Source organism: Nomascus leucogenys, chromosome 4, assembly GCF_006542625.1.
Source record: "Nomascus leucogenys isolate Asia chromosome 4, Asia_NLE_v1, whole genome shotgun sequence".
Classification (NCBI taxonomy): Eukaryota; Metazoa; Chordata; class Mammalia; order Primates; family Hylobatidae; genus Nomascus; species Nomascus leucogenys.
Genome location: NC_044384.1, coordinates 55,411,899 through 55,430,678, shown reverse-complemented (window position 1 = coordinate 55,430,678; position 18,780 = coordinate 55,411,899). Strand labels below are relative to the sequence as shown.

Genomic DNA, 18,780 nt, shown 5'->3' with positions numbered 1-18,780 from the left:
GAAATTAGAGAGATGACCAGGAACACATCTTGAGAGTTAAGGTGTTTAAGTGTTACCATGAAAGCAAGGAGGAGCAACTGAAGGATTTCAAGGGAGGAGACATGATCAGACTTACACAGTTTGATTACTTTGGCAAAGGTGAGAGAGGAGGATAACTTGAAGAAGGTCCAGATGCAATCAGAAAGACTAGGAAGGAGCATATGAGGAATACAAGGGATATCAAGGAATCAGAGTCATCAAAACTTGCTGCCTGAGTAAGGAGGCAAGGAATGAAGAGTATAGTATAGTATGTCTTCCAATTCTCAATCTTGGACAATTATGGATGCAAGCGTCCGAGGGTTGCCAATAATTGAGCTGGGGAATATAGAAAAAGGAGTAAGTTTAGGAAAAAGCGATTGAGTTCAGTTGTGAACATACTGAGTTTAAGGGAGACAGCCAGTAACCATTTGAGTAAATGGATATGTACATCACCTGAATCTGTCTTAAAGACCCCCGCCCCCACCCCTTGGATCCAGGACTGTTTTTATTTGCAGAGTATTCTCGGTCTCTGCTTAGGCAACTGCTCAAGGTTTACACCAAGTAGTCTTTTTCAACTGAATTGTCTATACCATCTTGTATTTTTCCAACATGTTCTTCAAAATGTAGGTTGCCTGCTACACTTGTTACTTTAAATTACTTCTCTCCTTCTCTTTTCAAAGGTCTCCTTGCATGTCCAAGTTTGGGGCCTTATTCAGGGTTCTCTGTATTGGCTACGTGCTAATGCAGGCCAGAGAAATGGGGAGGGTTTTTTTCTGTTCCCTTTGGCAGAAAGAGCCATTTCCATTTAGAATTTGAGCTCAAAAGAAGACTTAAAATGTAGCTTCGAGGAAATAGGAATTAATAGAAAATCATGGGTGTAATCTGTAGAAGATGGCCTGGGTTGCTATAATATGTGGTAAGAATAGAGGTACTATGTGTTACTAATTGAATATATTGTGCTTTGTTTAGAAGGTTAAGTTTTAACGTGGCGTTTTTCAAACTTGGGTTTTAAAGTTTTAGTGGGGCTGCTGGGAGAGAGGGAGTACTGCTAAGTACTTGGGACTTCTGTCCTATTTCCACTTCAGCCAGAACAATCAGTCCTATTTTCATTTCAGCCAGAACAAATCTGTTTTACATAAACTTTCATTGAAGACAAGGTTCCATGGCCTTTTAAAAAACTGTGAAAACCATTACGTTTGCATAGAAGCTGTAGAAATATGAAAAGGTCAGTGAAGACAGAGTTCAGGGATGGGTGTGGTGGCTCACACCTGTAAACCTAGTGCTTTGGGAGATTGAGGAGGGTGGATCATTCGAGGCTAGGAGTTTGGGACCAGTCTAGGCAACACAGTGAGACCCCCATCTCTACAAAATATAAAAAATAAATAGCTGGGTGTGGTGGCACACGCCTATAGTCCTAGCTACTAGGGGAGCTGAGGCAGGAAGATTGCTTGAGCCCAGGAGGTCATAGTGACTTATGCTGATGAACCAAATATATGACAGTGGTCTCATAAGACCACTTGCATGTCCAATACCATAACTGTAATACGGTATTTGTACTACCATACATTATGGTATTTGTACTACCATATTTGTACTGTACCTTTTCTTTGTTTAAATACACAATACCATGTGTTACAACTGCCTATTAGGTACAGTAACATGCTGTACAGGTTTGTAGCTTAGGAGTAACAGGCGATACATAGCCCAGATAAGTAGTAGGCTATACCATCCAAGTTTGTGTATTATTCTATGAAGTTTGCACCATCATGACGAAATTAAGGGTAAATTTCTCAGAATTTATCCAATCTTTAAGAGATTCATTACTGTACTTCTGGTTCAGGTTTACTTTTGTTCCCTTCACATCTTAGCCCCTTAAAGGCAATGTATGACATATGATTTTGCATCTCCAATGTTTAGCACAGTAAGAGCCTAAAAAACGTCTGTTGAATTAATACATCCACAAGGCTTATACTCAAAGTAATGTAAGTGTAATTCTCTACAGGTGTTGAACTCCTAACTCTTGAGGAGTTTTATTTTTCTCTACAATGATTTATCTTAAGACAACGGTTTTAAAGACGGCCAGAAAAATACCCATGATTAAGGAAGAAAGATGTAATATTTTGAGTTTTTGTGTATTATGTGTGACGAAAAGTGAAGCAAGGATGCCTTGCAATCAACAGAATAAATGTCTTGATTGAGGTGTCTTGAATAAGGTGGTTGATATAATTCATAACCAATGTATTAGAATGTCATGGAACTTGTGGGCGAGGGAGTAATGACAAACTGATTCATTTTTTGGGAAAATGAATCAAGGCTCCTTATGTTGACTGGCATAACTAGTGTCTCGCACAAAAGTTGCCCCCAAAATATTCAAGGAGACTAAAGAAAACGATCGCAATACAACGGTGAATGGGAGAGTAAGGTTCCTCCTCACGCTTTCAAAATTACCGCCTTCCTTCTGTTCTCCAGTTTTGGTAAATCAAACCTATCTTTGCCAAAATCCGAGAAAACTTAAAACATGTTAAAAACAAACAAACACACAAAAACTCTCCCGAGGAATGTACAGACGAGTCTGGGGCTGTGGACTGAGGTTTGAGTCCCTTCCCGGGACGCGGTGGTAAATGACTCCCCAAAGTCTCCTGGGCGTACCGATGGCGCCAAGGCCGCAATGGGCAAGCAAAAGCCCCCCGCCCCGGCGCATTCCCAGGAGACAGAGCTGAGAAGGCCTCTGGCAGCAACTCGCGAGGGTCGGCATTCCCTGGGTCTCCGCCCTACGGGAGAGAGTGAAGGCGGGAGCAAGGCCCCAACCAAGAACCCCACCCCAAACCCGGGGGCCAGGAGCCCCTTACACCCTTCGGCCCGCCACCCGGAAGCAGATGCCGGCGGCGCGGCGTGGCAGGGTTGCGGTTCCGGGTCGGGCCGCGCCGCAGCCAGCTCTCGGCTCGCAGCCGCAGCGCCCCGCCCCCGCGCTCCGGACCTGGCAGGCGGCGGCTGCAGGGCAGGTCCAGGGGCCACATGGCTGAGGGGGACGCAGGGAGCGACCAGAGGCAGGTGAGGCCTCGGCGGGGTGCTGTCTCTCCAGGCTCGGCTTGGGCTCGCCTCGCCATCCCAGTCCTCCTCAGCCGAGGGGCCCTCCGCCCGGGGCCGCCCCGGGTTCTGCCAGCAGTGGCCACGCCATTTGCTCCACCGCGTTCCATTTTCCCGGCGCTTTCCCTAGGCCGAGCGCTCTTAGGCCGGCAGCTCCTCGGCGGCCGCGGGCTCGGCCTGTCTCGGACGGTGTCCTCGTCAACCATTAACACGCGACTAAGCAGCTCTGGGCCGAAGGCAAAAACCGGGGTTTCGCTCCCCACCCTGCCGCCGCCGGGTCATCTTGGACAAATCACTTAAGAATTCGGGTTTCCCCCTTTGCAAAATGGCAATAGCCCAGACCCTGGAGGTCCCCGAGAGCCCACCGAATCTCACTCCTTCTGGTCCTTGGCATCGAGCTTTCCCTGTGCCTTGTTCACGTGGGCGATCATAAGTCTTTTCCTACAGGGCTGTGAGTACAAAATGAAATGCTGCGAAGTCGAATGGATACTTTGCTTCCCATCTTTTCCCTTTAGGTCCTCCAGTTGTTTTTCTTTTTTAACCCTAAGCCCAAAGAATAATTTATGAAATGTTTTAAGGATTTGATTACCAACCAACCAACCACCCATCTAGTCCTTGTGTACCCCCTCCCCAACTCCCCCCCACACAAAATTTAATACGAAAGAACCAGTGAGACACCCAGCAGGAGTATACAGATAATGTGGGGCAGAGCTATTGGGGGTGGGAGTCAGGGGTGGAGATTACCTGTTAAAAAAGAGAAGGTGGAACAGAGAAGATAGGTTTATCTTTTCACGTGTGAAAGGTCACTACAAAGTATGGGAGTGCATATATATTATATTTTGGCTTAACAGTGGCCAAAAGCACAGTAATGCAGTAGCAAGGCTGGCTCCAGTCATTGGAGTAGCGCCTAGCAACTACCCAGACAGCAGAACATGGTGAACTGCTCTTAAGAAACATTTGGCCTGGTAAGGCTCATCTAGGAATCGTTTATCTACTCTGGTAATGTTGAATGCGAATATCTTGTAAAGTAGTAAGAATAGGGTTTTGAGATATGTACATTTCTTGACTTTAAAAAAAATCAATTTCTTTCAGAATGAGGAAATTGAAGCAATGGCAGCCATTTATGGCGAGGAGTGGTGTGTCATTGATGACTGTGCCAAAATATTTTGTATTAGAATTAGCGACGATATAGATGACCCCAAATGGACACTTTGCTTGCAGGTACTTTTTCCCTCTTCCCTGCAGCCATCTTTCAGTTACAGTATGAACTATATGGTTGACTTCTGTATTCTAATGATTATTTGTGTTGTTTTCTAAATTGTTGTTGGCTTTTATCAATGATTAAACACATGGGCAGTTACATCTCAGGTCACTTTCAAATCATACATTAACTGATAGTTTCAGTCTTTCTAATCCAATGCTTTTAATCATTTAAAAGTTTTAAATGTACCCTTGAGAGACTGTAGTTTTGCTTCCCTTCATTATTCTCTTCATCTAATAGGAGAGGGTCCAAACCTGGAAAGATGGCTAACATTTAAAAGGAAGGAGAGGTTAATAATGTAGATGACTCGTAGAGGAGACATTCATTTCTTTATTAATTGAGAATCAATGATCAATGATCAATTGTAGTTAGGATAAAATAAATGAAAAGGTCAGCTATGGCTTTTCTTAGTGCTTAATCTTTGATGACTGCTTGTATGTACTTTCAACATAAAGGATGCAAAACAGTTTTTGCCAGTGTTTGTTTTTATAATACTGATTTGAAAAGAAGTATGTATGGTTCTCTATTATATGTTAGCTATTTCATATAGTTAATAGTGTTTCCTAGGATTTTTGTAGTATTTCTTCTGAAAACTACCCAGAAAATATTATAATGCCACTCCATCCACTTGGGGTCAGGGTATAATGTCCATATTTCAGTTTCCTTTTCCTTTCATCTCTGTCCTCCTTGCCCTTTTTGTCCAGTTGCTAGCTTTATAAATATGGTTACCTTTGAACCTTGATGAAGTGTAAACAGATGTTTTTGAACCTGCATTGTAGGTGATGCTGCCGAATGAATACCCAGGTACAGCTCCACCTATCTACCAGTTGAAGTAAGCTGTATTTCTACATTTATATTGTTGTAAAAAGATTATATTTTGAAAGATGTTTATACTGTGCTTTGCGTTTACATAAAATACCTTTCTTATTAAAATGTATATAGAAATTAAAAATACCTTTTGGGTTTGGTATAGAGCATTTAAATAAAAATTAAATTCTATAAAACAATGAAATATGCCACTTAGTATAAAAGAGAATCACAAGGTTCGTAGAGGTGAAGTAGCTACAGAATTGTCTTTTGAGATGAGGAAGGAAACCTTCCTCTTTAGCCTAGTAATCTAGAAACCTTGGCACTTAGAGTTTCTCCTAACCTAGTTCTCCTGACCTAGCCACAGTTCCTTGATGTATCTGTAAGACTGCCTGCCTTCCAGGAGTTACCTATGATGCTTCTGGTGTTTCTCCCTGCCCCTTTCCCCGTTGATGTGGATGAACAATCTTCTTAGCAGCCCAAGCTTAATCTTTATGAGCCATGACCTGTTGATGCAAGTGATATTTCATCTACCTTGGTCCCATCACCTAGTAATATGTAGAAACCCTTGGGAACAGAATTGCATAAAAATCTCAATTACTAGGCTGGTCTGATTGTAGACCAGTGATTGGTTTATAACCAGTAATTGATCACAACTGGTTAGATTTCTTTGTTTCTTCTTCACTCCCACTGCTTCACTTAATTAGCCTTAAAAAAAAAAAAAAAAACTCAATTACTAGAATTTTTACCTATTAGGTTTTTTTTGTGCACATATTTTAAAACCGTAGCATTAATGCTTACTATTAATAATGGGTCTGTAAATTTTTATTTTTATTTATTGCAAATGATATAGAATGCTTGTAAACATAAATGTCCTTTTCAGAATTTTTTTTTTTTTTTTTGAGACAGAGTCCTGCTGTGTTTCCCAGGCTGGAGTGCTGTGGTGTGCTTGACTAACTGCAAGCTCCGCCTCCTGGGTTCACGCCATTCTTCTGCCTCAGCCTCCCGAATAGCTGGGACTACAGGCGCCTGCCACCATGCCCGGCTAATTTTTTGTATTTTTAGTAGAGACGGGGTTTCACCGTGTTACCCAGGATGGTCTCGATTTCCTGACCTGGTGATCTGCCCGCCTCGGCCTCCCAAAGTGCTGGGATTACAGGTATGAGCCACCATGCCTGGCCAATTTTTAAACCATTAAAACAGAGTAATTTTGGTGTGGGTTTTGTCATGGTTTCTTGGGAAGGCTGAATGAATTAATGCTAATGAAAGCATTTTGCAACATATAGATTTATACAAATATAAGACCATCTATGAAAATAATTTTTTAAAGCCAAAAATATTTATTTGTGATGTAATCAGTAATTTGAGATATAAACATAATCCTTGAATAATCTTCTTAATTGTTTTATTTAATCTTAGTGCTCCTTGGCTTAAAGGGCAAGAACGTGCGGATTTATCAAATAGCCTTGAGGAAATATATATGTAAGTGACAGGTGATTTTTTAAAATAATTCTGTTAGTGATTGTATTGTGGGCTTTTGTTGAATCTGTGAACCCTTTGTTAGAACCTTTCTAAACTTTTTAAAGCTACCTCTGCTTTAACAAAAAGGACTCACTTGAAGAGACCTTGAAAGGTTAGTTGTATAATTTTATATATACATTTCATAGCTTCTACTTAGATACAAAAATACAGTAATATTTAGAGCTAATAACTGTAAAAAGCATTTAGCCAAGCTGGGTACGATGGCATAGGCTTGTAATCCCAGCTATTCAGGAGATTGAGATGGGAGGATTGCTTGAACCCAGGAGTTCGAGATTAGCCTGGGCAATACAGTGAGACCCCCACCTCAATCTCAATAAATTAAAAAAAAATTATTTGCTAAAAGGATCTTCTTAAAAAACAAAAACACTTAGCCAACTTGTGAAAGTAAATTCAGAGATACTGCTTTGATTTGGTATTTTCATAGGCTACGTAGAATGAAATTGATTACAGAATCCTAAGTGTAATTATTTATTAAATCTCTATGTAGTTTGAATGGTAATTTCCCTTGTATTAGGCCATAAGACTCAGAATCTGTTGATGGGCTATATTTTTCATTCATTCCTTCATTCAATAAATATTACATGGCAGGCACTGTACTAGATCCTGGGTGCAGGTATGGCTAGCATGAACAGAAGTGCCCTTTTTCATGGCAGTTAGAATTTATGGTATGGGAGAGATATTACTTATAACATTGTAAAAATGACTATAACAATAGCTGTGGTAAGTTCTATGAAAGGAAGATATGCAAAACTAATTGAGTTTGAAACAAGACCTGACATAGTCTAGGAGGTGAGGGATGGCTTGCTTGACTTAAAAGCGGAGTTAATTAGGGGATGGTAATTCCAGTGAGAGGCCACAGCACAAGCCTTGGTGTTGGGGAGCTTGGCACATTACAGGAAACAGTAATGGTGATATGCAGTGGTAAGAGACAGGATGAGATGGAGGGAATATGGTGGGAAAAGGACCTGGAGAGGTAGACAAGACAGGTCTCGCAGAGTTTTGCAGGTTATGTTAAAGATTCTGTTTTTATACTAGGAACAGCTGGAAGCAGAGAAGGGTTTTAAGTAGTAGGGTGCCATGATAAGATTTTCTCTTTTTTTTGAGACAGGTTCTTGCTCTCTTGCCCAGGCTGGAGTGCAGTGGCACAGTAGTGACTCACTGCAGTCTTGACCTCTCAGGCTCAAGCGATTTCTCCCACCTCAGCCTTCTGAGTAGCTGGGACTATAGATAGGTGCCACCATGCCCAGCTAATTTTAATTTTTTTAATTAAAAAAAATTTTTTTTTAAATTTTTTGAGATGGAGTCTTGCTCTGTTGCCCAGGCTGGAGTGTAGTGGCATGATCTCGGCTCACTGCAACCTCTGCCTCTCGGGTTTGAGCAATTCTCCAGCCTCAGCCGCCCGAGTAGCTGGGACTATGGTGCCCACCACGACGCACAGCCAATATTTGTATTTTTAGTAGAGCCGAGGTTTCACCATGTTGGCCAGGCTGGTCTCGAACTCCTGACCTTAAGTGATCCACCCACCTTGGCTTCCCAAAGTGCCGGGATTACAGGCGTGAGCTACCATGCTCTGCCTTCAGCTAATTTTTTTAAAAATTTTTTTTTTGTAGAGGTGGAGCCTTGGTTTGTTGTCCAGGCTGGTCTCAAACTCCTGGCCTCAAGCAGTTCTCCTGCCTTGGCCTCCCAAGGTGCAGAGATACAGGTTTAAGCCACTGTGCCTGGCCATGATAATATTTTCATTTAAAAAGATCATTCTATTTCTGTTTGAAGTAGTGTTTGGAAGGTAGCAAGAGTAGATGTGGGACATCAGTTAGGGGGATAATGCAGTTGTCTAGAGAAGATATATCTATGATTTAGATTAATTTTAATGAAATAATTTAGTAAAATAATGTTCTGGAATATCAGTTTTCCTGTAATCCAGGATCTAGTAAGGATTGTATTATATGTTCTAGGTGGCCACTCCATTTGGTACAATGACAGTCCCTCTTTGTGTCCCTGGGATCCAGGCCAGGTTTCTTTTCCTCCCAAAATATTTAATTAGAAAATGGTAAGTTGTTGTGGAATCCATTCTACTTCTTCCTGCCTAGAGCGAGTATGGTCTTCCTTGGGTCCCCATTTAGTGATTCCGTCATCCTTGGTGGAAGTATAAGTATTTCATTAATTAAATGTTTTCTGAATCTCTCCCTAACATTACTGGCCACTCCAACTTTTGTGCCCCCAACAAACTTCTTTCTATAATCCTCTCATATTTGCCAATTTATCTGCCCCCCCCACCCCAATAGAATAAGATCAGTATACTGTGGATTTGTTCACCATTAACACCAGAATTGTTCATCTAGTGGCCATTTTTCAGCTCTTACCTAACTTTTGGTGGTATTGACCACTTCCTCCTTGAAAATCTTTCCACACTTAGCTTCCATCATGTTAATCACATTCATCAGTTAGCGTTTTTTCTTACCCATGTACAATGTCATACACTCAGAAGTGGCTCTTCACCTGCCTGTCCCCTCTCCCAAAAGTCCTCCTTTTACTAAAAGATACCTTTCCACAGGACACAACTTTCCTTTTCTCTTTAACTAGTTCACTTGAGCTATTTGAGACTTAGGAAGTGTCAGAGATTACAATATAGTTTGTTCTAATGGTGGAATATGGGTCTTGTTTATTTAATGCACTCGAATAACCTTGGTCCAGTGGTATTATTTTCACACACGTAGTCTAAGTAGAAATACACATCTTACTTTTAAAAGATTTTTTTTTTTTTTTTTAAATAGGGCCTCACTGTGTTGCCCAAGCTGGCCTTGAACTCCTGGGCTCAAGCCTCAAGTGATCCTCCTGCCTCAGCCTCCCGAGTAACTGGACTACAGGCACATACCACCACACCTGGCTTTATTTTTAAAACTTTTGTGTGACAACTTTTTTTTTTTTCTTTTTCTGAGACTGAGTCTTGCTCTGTTGCCCAGGCTGGAGTGCAGTGGTGCAATTTAGCTCACTGCAACCTCCGCCTCCCAGGTTCAAGCAATTCTTGTGCCTCAGCCTCCTGAGTAGCCGGGATTACAGGCGCACACCACTACGCCTGGCTAATTTTTGTATTTTTAGTAGAGACGGGGTTTCAGCATTTTGGCCAGGCTGGTCTTGAACTTCTGACCTCAAGTGATCCACCTGCCTCAGCCTCCCAAAGTGCTGGGATTACAGGCCTGAGCCACCACGCCTGGCCTTTTGTGACAACTTTTAATCATATTTTCCATATAATTCCAGCAGAGGGCAGCAAGGGGGAAATACAGGTTTTTAAAAATTAAACATGGGCCAGGTATGATAGCTTTTGTCTGTAATCCCAGCATTTTGGGAAGCTTATGTGGGAGGACTGCTTGAAGCTAGAAGTTTGAGACCAGCCTGGGCAACATAGTGAGACCTTCTGCATCTCTATAGAAGTTAAAAAAATAAAAATTAACTGGGTGTGATGGGGCGTGCCTGTAATCCCATCTACTTGGAAGGCTGAGGTGGAAGGATCACTGGAGTCCAGGAGGTCGAGGTTGAGTCACTGCACTATAGTCTGGGTGATAGAGTGAGACTCTGTCTCAAAAATAAATATATAAAAAGTAAGTCTGTGAAGAAGGGACTCTTTAGAAGAGCAGTCAGTAACCCAGGAGGGATATAGTGGAGGCCTTCATTAAGGCAACAAGAATATGAATAGAGAAGAAGGTCAGTTAAAGAAATACTTAAAAATATATTGGCCAGGCACGGTGGCTCATGCCTGTAATCCCAGCACTTTGAGAGGCTGAGGCAGGCGGATCACCTGAAGTCAGGAGTTCGAGACCAGCCTGACCAATATGGAGAAACCCCATCTCTACTAAAAATACAAAATTAGCTGGGCAATGGTGGCGCATGCCTGTAATCCAGCTACTTGGGAGGCTGAGGCAGGAAAATCGCCTGAACCCGGGAGGCAGAGGTTGCAGTGAGCTGAGATCGCGCCATTGGCACTCCAACCTGGGCAACAAGAGTAAAACTCTGTCTCAAAAAAAAAAAAAAAAAAATATATATATATATATATATATATATATAAGCTAGGACTTGGTGACTGATTAGATGTAGATTAGTTTGGTTATTGTACCTACTTTTTTTTTTTTTCTGAGATGGGGTGTCTCTCTGTTGCCCAGGCTGGAGTGCAGTGGCATGAGCATGGTTCACTGTAGCCTTGACCTCCTGGGCCCAAGTGATCCTCCTACCTTAGCCTCCTGAGTATCTGGGTGTATAGGTGTGCCACCACTGGCTAATTTTTGTATTTTTTTGTAAAGAAGGGGTCTCGCTACATTGCCCAGACTTGTCTGAAATTCCTGGCCTCAAGTGATCTGTCTGCCTCTGCATGTCAAAATGTTGAAATTACAGGCATACACTACTGTGCCCAGCCCTTAATTTTTATTTAAATATTTTGCATATGAATATTTTGAATAAATGAAAATAACTTGATAAAACAAAAAGTAAATACATTTAAAATACTTAGAATATGATACTGTTTAAGAGAAAGTGAAAAGGATTACAAGTTTTTTATAGTATTTGATTTTGTGATCATCTATTATAGCAATATTTAATTTAGAAATCCAAGAAAATAATTTTTGAAATTTTCTACATCTCTTCACATTTTGATGTATCATGGAATCTTAGGTTTTAATGTTGGTGAGTGAGGCTTCTTGAATCAAAAATTACAATGGATAAAGTTAAACAGACAAGGAAGACTGTATTCAAGGCCACTGCAATAGGGGAAAGAGGCCAGAACTAAGTGTGAACTCAACTCCTCTGAAACAAAAGGCAGAAGGGTTTTTAAGGGCCAGGATGAGCTAGTGGAAAAGTACTGAAAGATATTATGTGGGGCCATTAATCGGGTGTGTTGGGCATATTGAGTTATTGTTGAGTTTGCAAATATTTCTCTTTGTGAGTAGGCCATCTGTGTTTACTAATAGGTACCCCATTGAAGTTAGCCTCCTATTCTCCCACAGACACTGGAAGATAAGGGCAGTGTCTTCTTTGATGATGTGTTTCAAAGGGATGGTTTCCAGGTCCTTGAGAAAGACATTTCCTGGGTTGTAAAACCAATTAAAGTTTTCTATAAAAAGATTTACATATATCCCAAGGAGATGGAGAAGGAATTTACAATGACAAGTTTTCTAAAGAAAATGCTCTAAGAAAAGGGAGGTAAGGGCTAGAGTCAGGAATGGGCCCATATAAAGTTTAGTCGAGCTGAGGTTAAGGCTGTTTTCAGTCAGGCTTTTGGAGTCAGTTTTTTAAATAGTGTCATCTCTTTGTGTCTATTTTCTCATCCGTAAAAAGGGGATAATATTGTAAGCATTAAACTAGCAGCTATCATTTTTTTGTTCTTTAAAATTTTTTTTTTTTATTTTTTTGAGATGAAGTCTTGCTGTGTCGCCCAGGCTGGAGTGCAGTGGTGCAATCATAGCTCACTTCAGCCTCCAAACTTCCAGGTTCAAGTGATCCTCCCACCTCAGCCTCCCAAGTAGCTGGGATTACAGGCACACACCACTGTGCCTGGCTAAGTTTTTTAATTTATTGCAGAGACAGAGTCTCGCTTTGTTGCCCAGGCTGGTCTCAAACTCTTGGTTTAAGCTATCCTCCTACAGTGCTGAGATTATAGGTGTGAGCCACCACATCTGGCCTGTTTTTTTTGTTTGTTTGTTTTTGTTTTTTTTTTGAGAAGGGGTCTTTTTCTGTTGCCCAGGCTGGAGTGCAGTGGCACGATCTCCACTCACTGCAGTCTCCACTCACTGCAACCTCCATCTCCCAGGCTCAAGCAATCCTCCCACCTCAGCTTCCTGAGTAGCTGGGATTACAGGCACGCACCACCACCTCTGGCTAATTTTTGTATTTTTTTTGTGGAGATGGGGTTTTGCCAAGTTGCCCAGGCTGGTCTCGAACTCTTGAGCTCAGCTGATCTGCCCACTCTGGCCCCCCAAAGTGTTTTGATTACAGCACGCCCGGCCCTGGGCTGTTCTTATTTTAAAAATCATCTCATCCAGCTTATAATATTGAAAATTAGGTGACAGAAACTCAGATCAAATGATTAGTTTAACTTCACACAGCTTAGTGCATTTTAGTGACTAGCTTTACTGTTGTATCAACCAATACAAGTATTTAGTTTTAGTACTAGGAATTGTGGGTGTGATGGAGAGGATTTGAGGGTATAGAATTATTTAAAAACAATGTTGTTTTCTTCTCTCTGCTTGTTTTGAACGTTTTGGTGGGTTCCGATGAGTAGTGATAAAGAGAGATAATGGTTTCAAGGGAAACTTAGAGGAAGGAGGTGAGGTGTTACTATATAGTAGGGTGGTGATATCTTTAAACACATACCATACTTACCTACAATTAGTGTCTTTCTCTAAAGAGCAGACACTTGGGCCTTTATTTTATTGCTGTTACCATCATTTAACATAACTATGGACATGACTTTAAAACCCGTGACACATTCTTTTTCTCAGTGATCCTTTGAGATGGATTTAGTTATCTGAGGCAACCAAACATCATTTGGAACCAAAATGAATCAATTTAGGCAATAGAATATTTTGTCAGAAACAAGATATGAATATAAAATTGTTGAATTGTCTTTTAGGTCTTGTAAATTGACTCCCGAAGGAGTTTCCCATATGCTTTGCATTCTTTCTTGTTGAGATAAGTATACTAAATGATAAGTGTACCAAATAAGTGGTTTGAAATTCTTAAAAAAGTTTAAAAAAGCAAGCAATGATCAGACATCGATACTGAAAGATTGTATCCACTTACAGAAACTAAGTCACATTTATATTTCTCTAATCCATCTAGTTTGGAAATGTTTATTCCCCTCTTTGGTTACAGCTCTTCTGCTTATTTTAAAGTAAGCCATGTTAATTTTGGAGTCAACTGGAATTTTTAAGGTTGCTATATAACCTGTATTAAATACTCAGACACAAATGTTGATAAACCCCAGGTTTTTATAAATTATTTTAAAAAAGAAACGTTTAGATTGTTTATAATGTCTTGGATTGTGAATGTCTGTATCTTCTTGAATTTGAGAAGATGATTTTTGAAATAACAAATTTTTTTTCCCCTGAATTTTTTTTAGACAGAATATCGGTGAAAGTATTCTTTACCTGTGGGTGGAGAAAATAAGAGATGTTCTTATACAAAAATCTCAAATGACAGAACCAGGTAGGATTGAAAAATACTATCAATACTCTTTAACTTATAATAATTACATTTTTATGTAGCTCCTCTAATTGAAATTTAATATGAAAATCTGTATTCTGGTTATGGTTTGTATATTATAAAATCCAAGTTTCTCTGAAAAGTTTAATTACTCATGTAATTATAGTTATTTCTTTCTGTAAGGTTTAGCCTCTTTGATTTTGTGTTACAGTATTCCTCCTTATCTGAGATTTCGCTTTCCATGGTTTCGGTTACCTGTGGTCAACTGTTGTCTGAAAATATTAAATGGAAATTTCCAGAAATAATTCATAAGTTTTAAATTGTGTGCCATTCTGAAAATGTTATGAAATCTCGGGCTGTCCCATTCTGTCTAGGATCTTGTCTAGGATTCTGCATTGCTTTCCATTGTTGTTTCTCTTTACTCTCCTTTAGTCTGTAAACAGTTGCTCAGTGTTTCCTTGACTTATATAACCTTGACACTTATGGAGACTACTGATAGCTATTTTGTAGAATGCCCCTCAATTTGGGTTTGTCCAGTGTTTTCTCATGATGGAGTAAGATTAGTAGCTGGGAGTGGTGGTGTACTCCTAGCTACTTTTTTTTTTTTTTTTTTTTTATACTTTAGGTTTTAGGGTACATGTGCACAATGTGCAGGTTTGTTACATATGTATCCACGTGCCATGTTGATTTCCTGCACCCATTAACTCGTCATTTAGCATTAGGTATATCTCCTAATGCTGTCCCTCTCCCCTCCCCCCACCCCACAACAGTCCCTGGAATGTGATGTTCCCCTTCCTGTGTCCATGAGTTCTCATTGTTCAATCCTAGCTACTTTAAAAATTTTTTGTATAGACGAGGTCTCCCTATGTTGCCCAGGCTGGTCTCAAACTCCTATGCTCAGGTGATCCTCCTGCCTCGATCTCCCAAAGTGCTTGGATTACAGGTGTGAGCCACTGTGCCTGTTGTATCATATGCCTTATTATTGGTGATATTTACCTTGATGTCTCGGTTACGGTGGTGTTTGCCAAATGTCTCCACTGTAAATCCTGTAGTCAGGGTTCTCCAGAGAAACAGAACCAATTGAATGTATGTGTGTATTTATATGTGTGTATGTACCCACACACAAAGAGAGAAATATATTTTAAGAAATTGGCTTATACAGTTGTGGAAGGTGGCAAGTCCAAAATTTGCAGGATAGGCTGGCAGGCCTGCAGACCCAGGGAAGAGTGAATGTTGCGGTTTGAAAACAAAGATGGTCTGCTGGAAAAATTTCCTCTTCTGGGGAGGTCAGTCTTTTAAGGCCGTCAGCTGATTGGATGAAGCCCATATGGAAGACAATCCGCTTTACTCAAATTCAACTGACTTAATTGTTAATCTCATCCAAAAAATACCTTCAGAGAAAAATCTAAAATAGTGTTTAACCAAATATATGGGTACTGAGGCTGGGCACAGTGGCTTGCACCTATAATCCCAGCACTTTGGGAGGCCGAGGTGGGTGGATCACTTAAGGTCAAGAGTTCGGGACCAGCCTGGCCAACATGGCGAAACCCTGTCTCTACTGAAAATACAAAAATTAAGCCGGGCATGGTGGTACATGCCTGTAATTGCAGCTACTTGGGAGGCTGAGGCAGGAGAATCACTTGAACCTGGGAGGCGGAGGTTACAGTGAGCTGAGATGGCACCACTGCACTCCAGCTTGGGTGACGGAATGAGACTCTGTGTCAAAAGTAAACAAATACATGGATACTGTGGCCTAGACAAGTTGACATGTAAGATTAACCATTGCAGTTACTATCTTTTCTCTTTGTAGCTTGACGGAGATACTTTGAAGCTATGCTAATATCCTGTTTCTCCTTAAACTTTCTGCCACTGATTTTAGTATCTATCCATGGAACTTGTCACAATATTTATCACTGTGGTGTTTGCCTGATGATGATTTTTCTGTTTTCTTCATTCCTTCCTCATTTAGTAATTGGAATTCTATTACGAGGAAGGGATGTCTCTTCCCATTTGTGTATGTATTTGTTTATCTGTTTTATTATCAGTATGGACTCATGTATATTATTTCAGTCCCATGGGTTAAAATGCCATCCGATCATTATTTTTTTTGTTGCTCAAATTGTTCTAGCTTTGACCTTTAAGAGCCCCTTCAGGTTAACTCCTGTGTTCTTTTTATAAGCCCCATCTCTTTTTGAGCATTTCCCAGTTTGTGGATCCACATGAGCTTCCAGGTTCATCTTGTAGTTTTCCTTGCTCCAACTCAGGAATCAACCAGTTTCCTCTATGGGCTGAGTGCTGGTTCCTTTCGTTGAAGAGTGGTATTTAGAACCCAAGACCCAGTAATTTTTTTAAAAAGCGTCATTTCTTACCTGCGTCATAGAGTAATTGTGTCTCATATTCACATAGGCCCAGATGTAAAGAAGAAAACTGAAGAGGAAGATGTTGAATGTGAAGATGATCTCATTTTAGCATGTCAGCCGGAAAGTTCGGTTAAAGCATTGGATTTTGATATCAGTGAAACTCGGACAGGTATAATGTTACTAACTAATTTCTTTTGAGGAGAGTGGGTTGGTAGTATTATGTATTGTTCTTTGAGATGATAGAGAAATTTACTAATTTTCTCCAGTTTTAGGAAGGAGTTATTAATTTGCAGATAAGATTAATTTTTTCCTGCCTGTTGGCAATTTTGGTGTTTGCCAAGTCTTATCAGAATGGCAAGGAAAAAATGGAAATTTACTCTTTTCCCCCTACTTTCTAGAGTTTTGATTTAGTGATGGAAGAAATTGAAACTAAGAAAGGCTATTAACGTTTTTAGTTAACATCATGTTTTTACATTTCTGTATTGAAATCCTTAGCTGTTTCCTGATGTTTCAGGATTAAATTTTAGTCTATGCTCACAAATACAAAATATATTAACTGAAAGTGCAGCCCCAGAAATTAAAGCTAGTAAAATGCCTTTAGGAGTTTTTTTTTGAGAGATGAGGTCTCACCGTGTTGCCTGAGTTGACCTTGAACTCCTGGGCTCAAGTGATCCTTCCACCTCAGCCTCCGAGTAGCTGGGACTACAAGCACACATCATTGTGCCCAGCTTGAGTTCAGTTTCTGTTTTTTTGAGATAGAATCTTGTTCTGTCGCCCAGGCTGGAGTGCAGTGGCACGATCTCAGCTCACTGCAACCTTGCCTCCCAGGTTCAAGTGATTCTCCTGCCTCAGCCTCCTAAGTAGCTGGGATTACTGGCACATGCCACCATGCCTGGCTAATTTTTTTATTTTTAGTAGAGATTGGGTTTCACCATGTTGGCCAGGCTAGTCTCGAACTCCTGAACTCAGGTGATCCACTCCCTCAGCCTCCCAAAGGGTTGGGATTACAGGCGTGAGCCACCATGCCCAGCCATGATCCTTAAACTTGTTTTAAGAGGTGTAATAACTGGAAATCATGATGCTCTTTAAGGAATATCAATTGGATATATTATTGATGTATTTAATTCCATCATGTGAAGTAGAAACAGTTTCATTAGCAGAAGGCATTATATTATAGCTACACAATATAAAGAATATAAATTCATAGTTTTCCCAACTCAGAGGTCTAACAACAGTGAAACTGATAAATAAATTTTATATTAGCTATAAATATTTGGTTTCAGGACCCCTTTATACTTTTAAAAATTATATATTAGATATTGTACCAACTTATACTACTGACTGCAGCAGTTCAGGTTTACTCCCAACCCACTGCTTCCCCTGGGTAACCTTGGCAGGTGGAAATCATTTATAAATCAAGTATTTAATCTTATGTACAATATACTTAGAAACTTTTTACTTAAAATTATAATTTAAATTTAATTTTGGTAGATAACAATTAATGGTTTATTTTAGTTGATTTGCAATGTAATTTACATTTCCTTCCCAGCTGCCCCCCCATTTTATTTTTTTCAGTATTTTGACTGTAAGGCTTTTTAAAAAATAAAGTTTCTTCTACATTTCTAGAAGTAGAAGTAGAAGAATTACCTCCGATTGATCATGGCATTCCTATTACAGACCGAAGAAGTACTTTTCAGGCACACTTGGCTCCAGTAGTTTGTCCCAAACAGGTAAAGTTCCTTTGTCTAGCTCACTTTGATGATTTACTAAAATAATTCAGGTAAATGATTTTGCAATAATGCCCTTGTTTTTACTTTTATGTTTTATTTTCATATAAGATAAAAATTATTTGTTCATTTTTCTACTCCCAAATTACTGTGAATCACGGAAGATTTGTTTTGTTTCTGTTTGTCTCTGCTTGCTTTCTTTCTTTTTTTTTTTTTTTTTGAGATGGTGTCTCACCATGTTGCCCAGGCTGGTCTCAATCTGGACTCAATCAGCCCTCCTGCCTCAGCCTCCCAATCCAAGGTATTGGGATTACAGGCATAAGCCACCTAGCCAGGCCTGTCACTGCTTTCAAAATTGTATCTAAACTCTGATTAGGGGTTAACACTCTAATGAATCTTTAAGAAACACCTATTGTGTTATTATAGAAAATTATGATGCTTAGTATCTTGTCAAAAAGAATTATTTGTCCTGTCAGATGGGAGTTCTGTGAAACTAAGTCCATTCCACTGTTATTTATTCAACAAAGGGGACATTGGACAGACTGGCTAAACCAAGTCCTCCCTACCTGACTTACTTTCCTTTGTGCTTCTTGATGTTAGGTGACCTTATTTCCACCCAGGGATATAAATGGGAGAGGTTTCAGCCGTAAACTATTCCTAGGTCTTTGCCTTTCTCATTCTCCTTTCAGCAGAATCCTTTTCTTCTTCCTTGCTTCTGTAATGTAGCTCAGCTTGCATTATTGATATACGAGGCAATTTCAATACTACCTGTAAAGTTACATTTTTTAAA

At 40.1% G+C, this 18,780-nt stretch overlaps 1 protein-coding gene across 3 annotated transcripts in view; it reads left to right on the top strand.

Annotated features, from left to right (window-relative positions):
* The first annotated feature begins 2,921 nt into the window (after positions 1 to 2,921).
* IMPACT (impact RWD domain protein) overlaps positions 2,922 to 18,780 on the top strand; it is a 27,067-nt gene continuing 11,208 nt past the window's right edge. For all 3 annotated transcript variants that reach the window (XM_030810639.1, XM_003261991.2, XM_030810640.1), the window contains exons 1-7: positions 2,922 to 3,069; positions 4,198 to 4,326; positions 5,146 to 5,198; positions 6,593 to 6,655; positions 13,821 to 13,906; positions 16,310 to 16,432; positions 17,890 to 17,993. In XM_030810639.1, the coding sequence (XP_030666499.1) occupies positions 3,034 to 3,069; positions 4,198 to 4,326; positions 5,146 to 5,198; positions 6,593 to 6,655; positions 13,821 to 13,906; positions 16,310 to 16,432; positions 17,890 to 17,993 (594 nt within the window). In that variant the 5' untranslated portion in view covers positions 2,922 to 3,033. The remainder of the gene's footprint in view (positions 3,070 to 4,197; positions 4,327 to 5,145; positions 5,199 to 6,592; positions 6,656 to 13,820; positions 13,907 to 16,309; positions 16,433 to 17,889; positions 17,994 to 18,780) is intronic.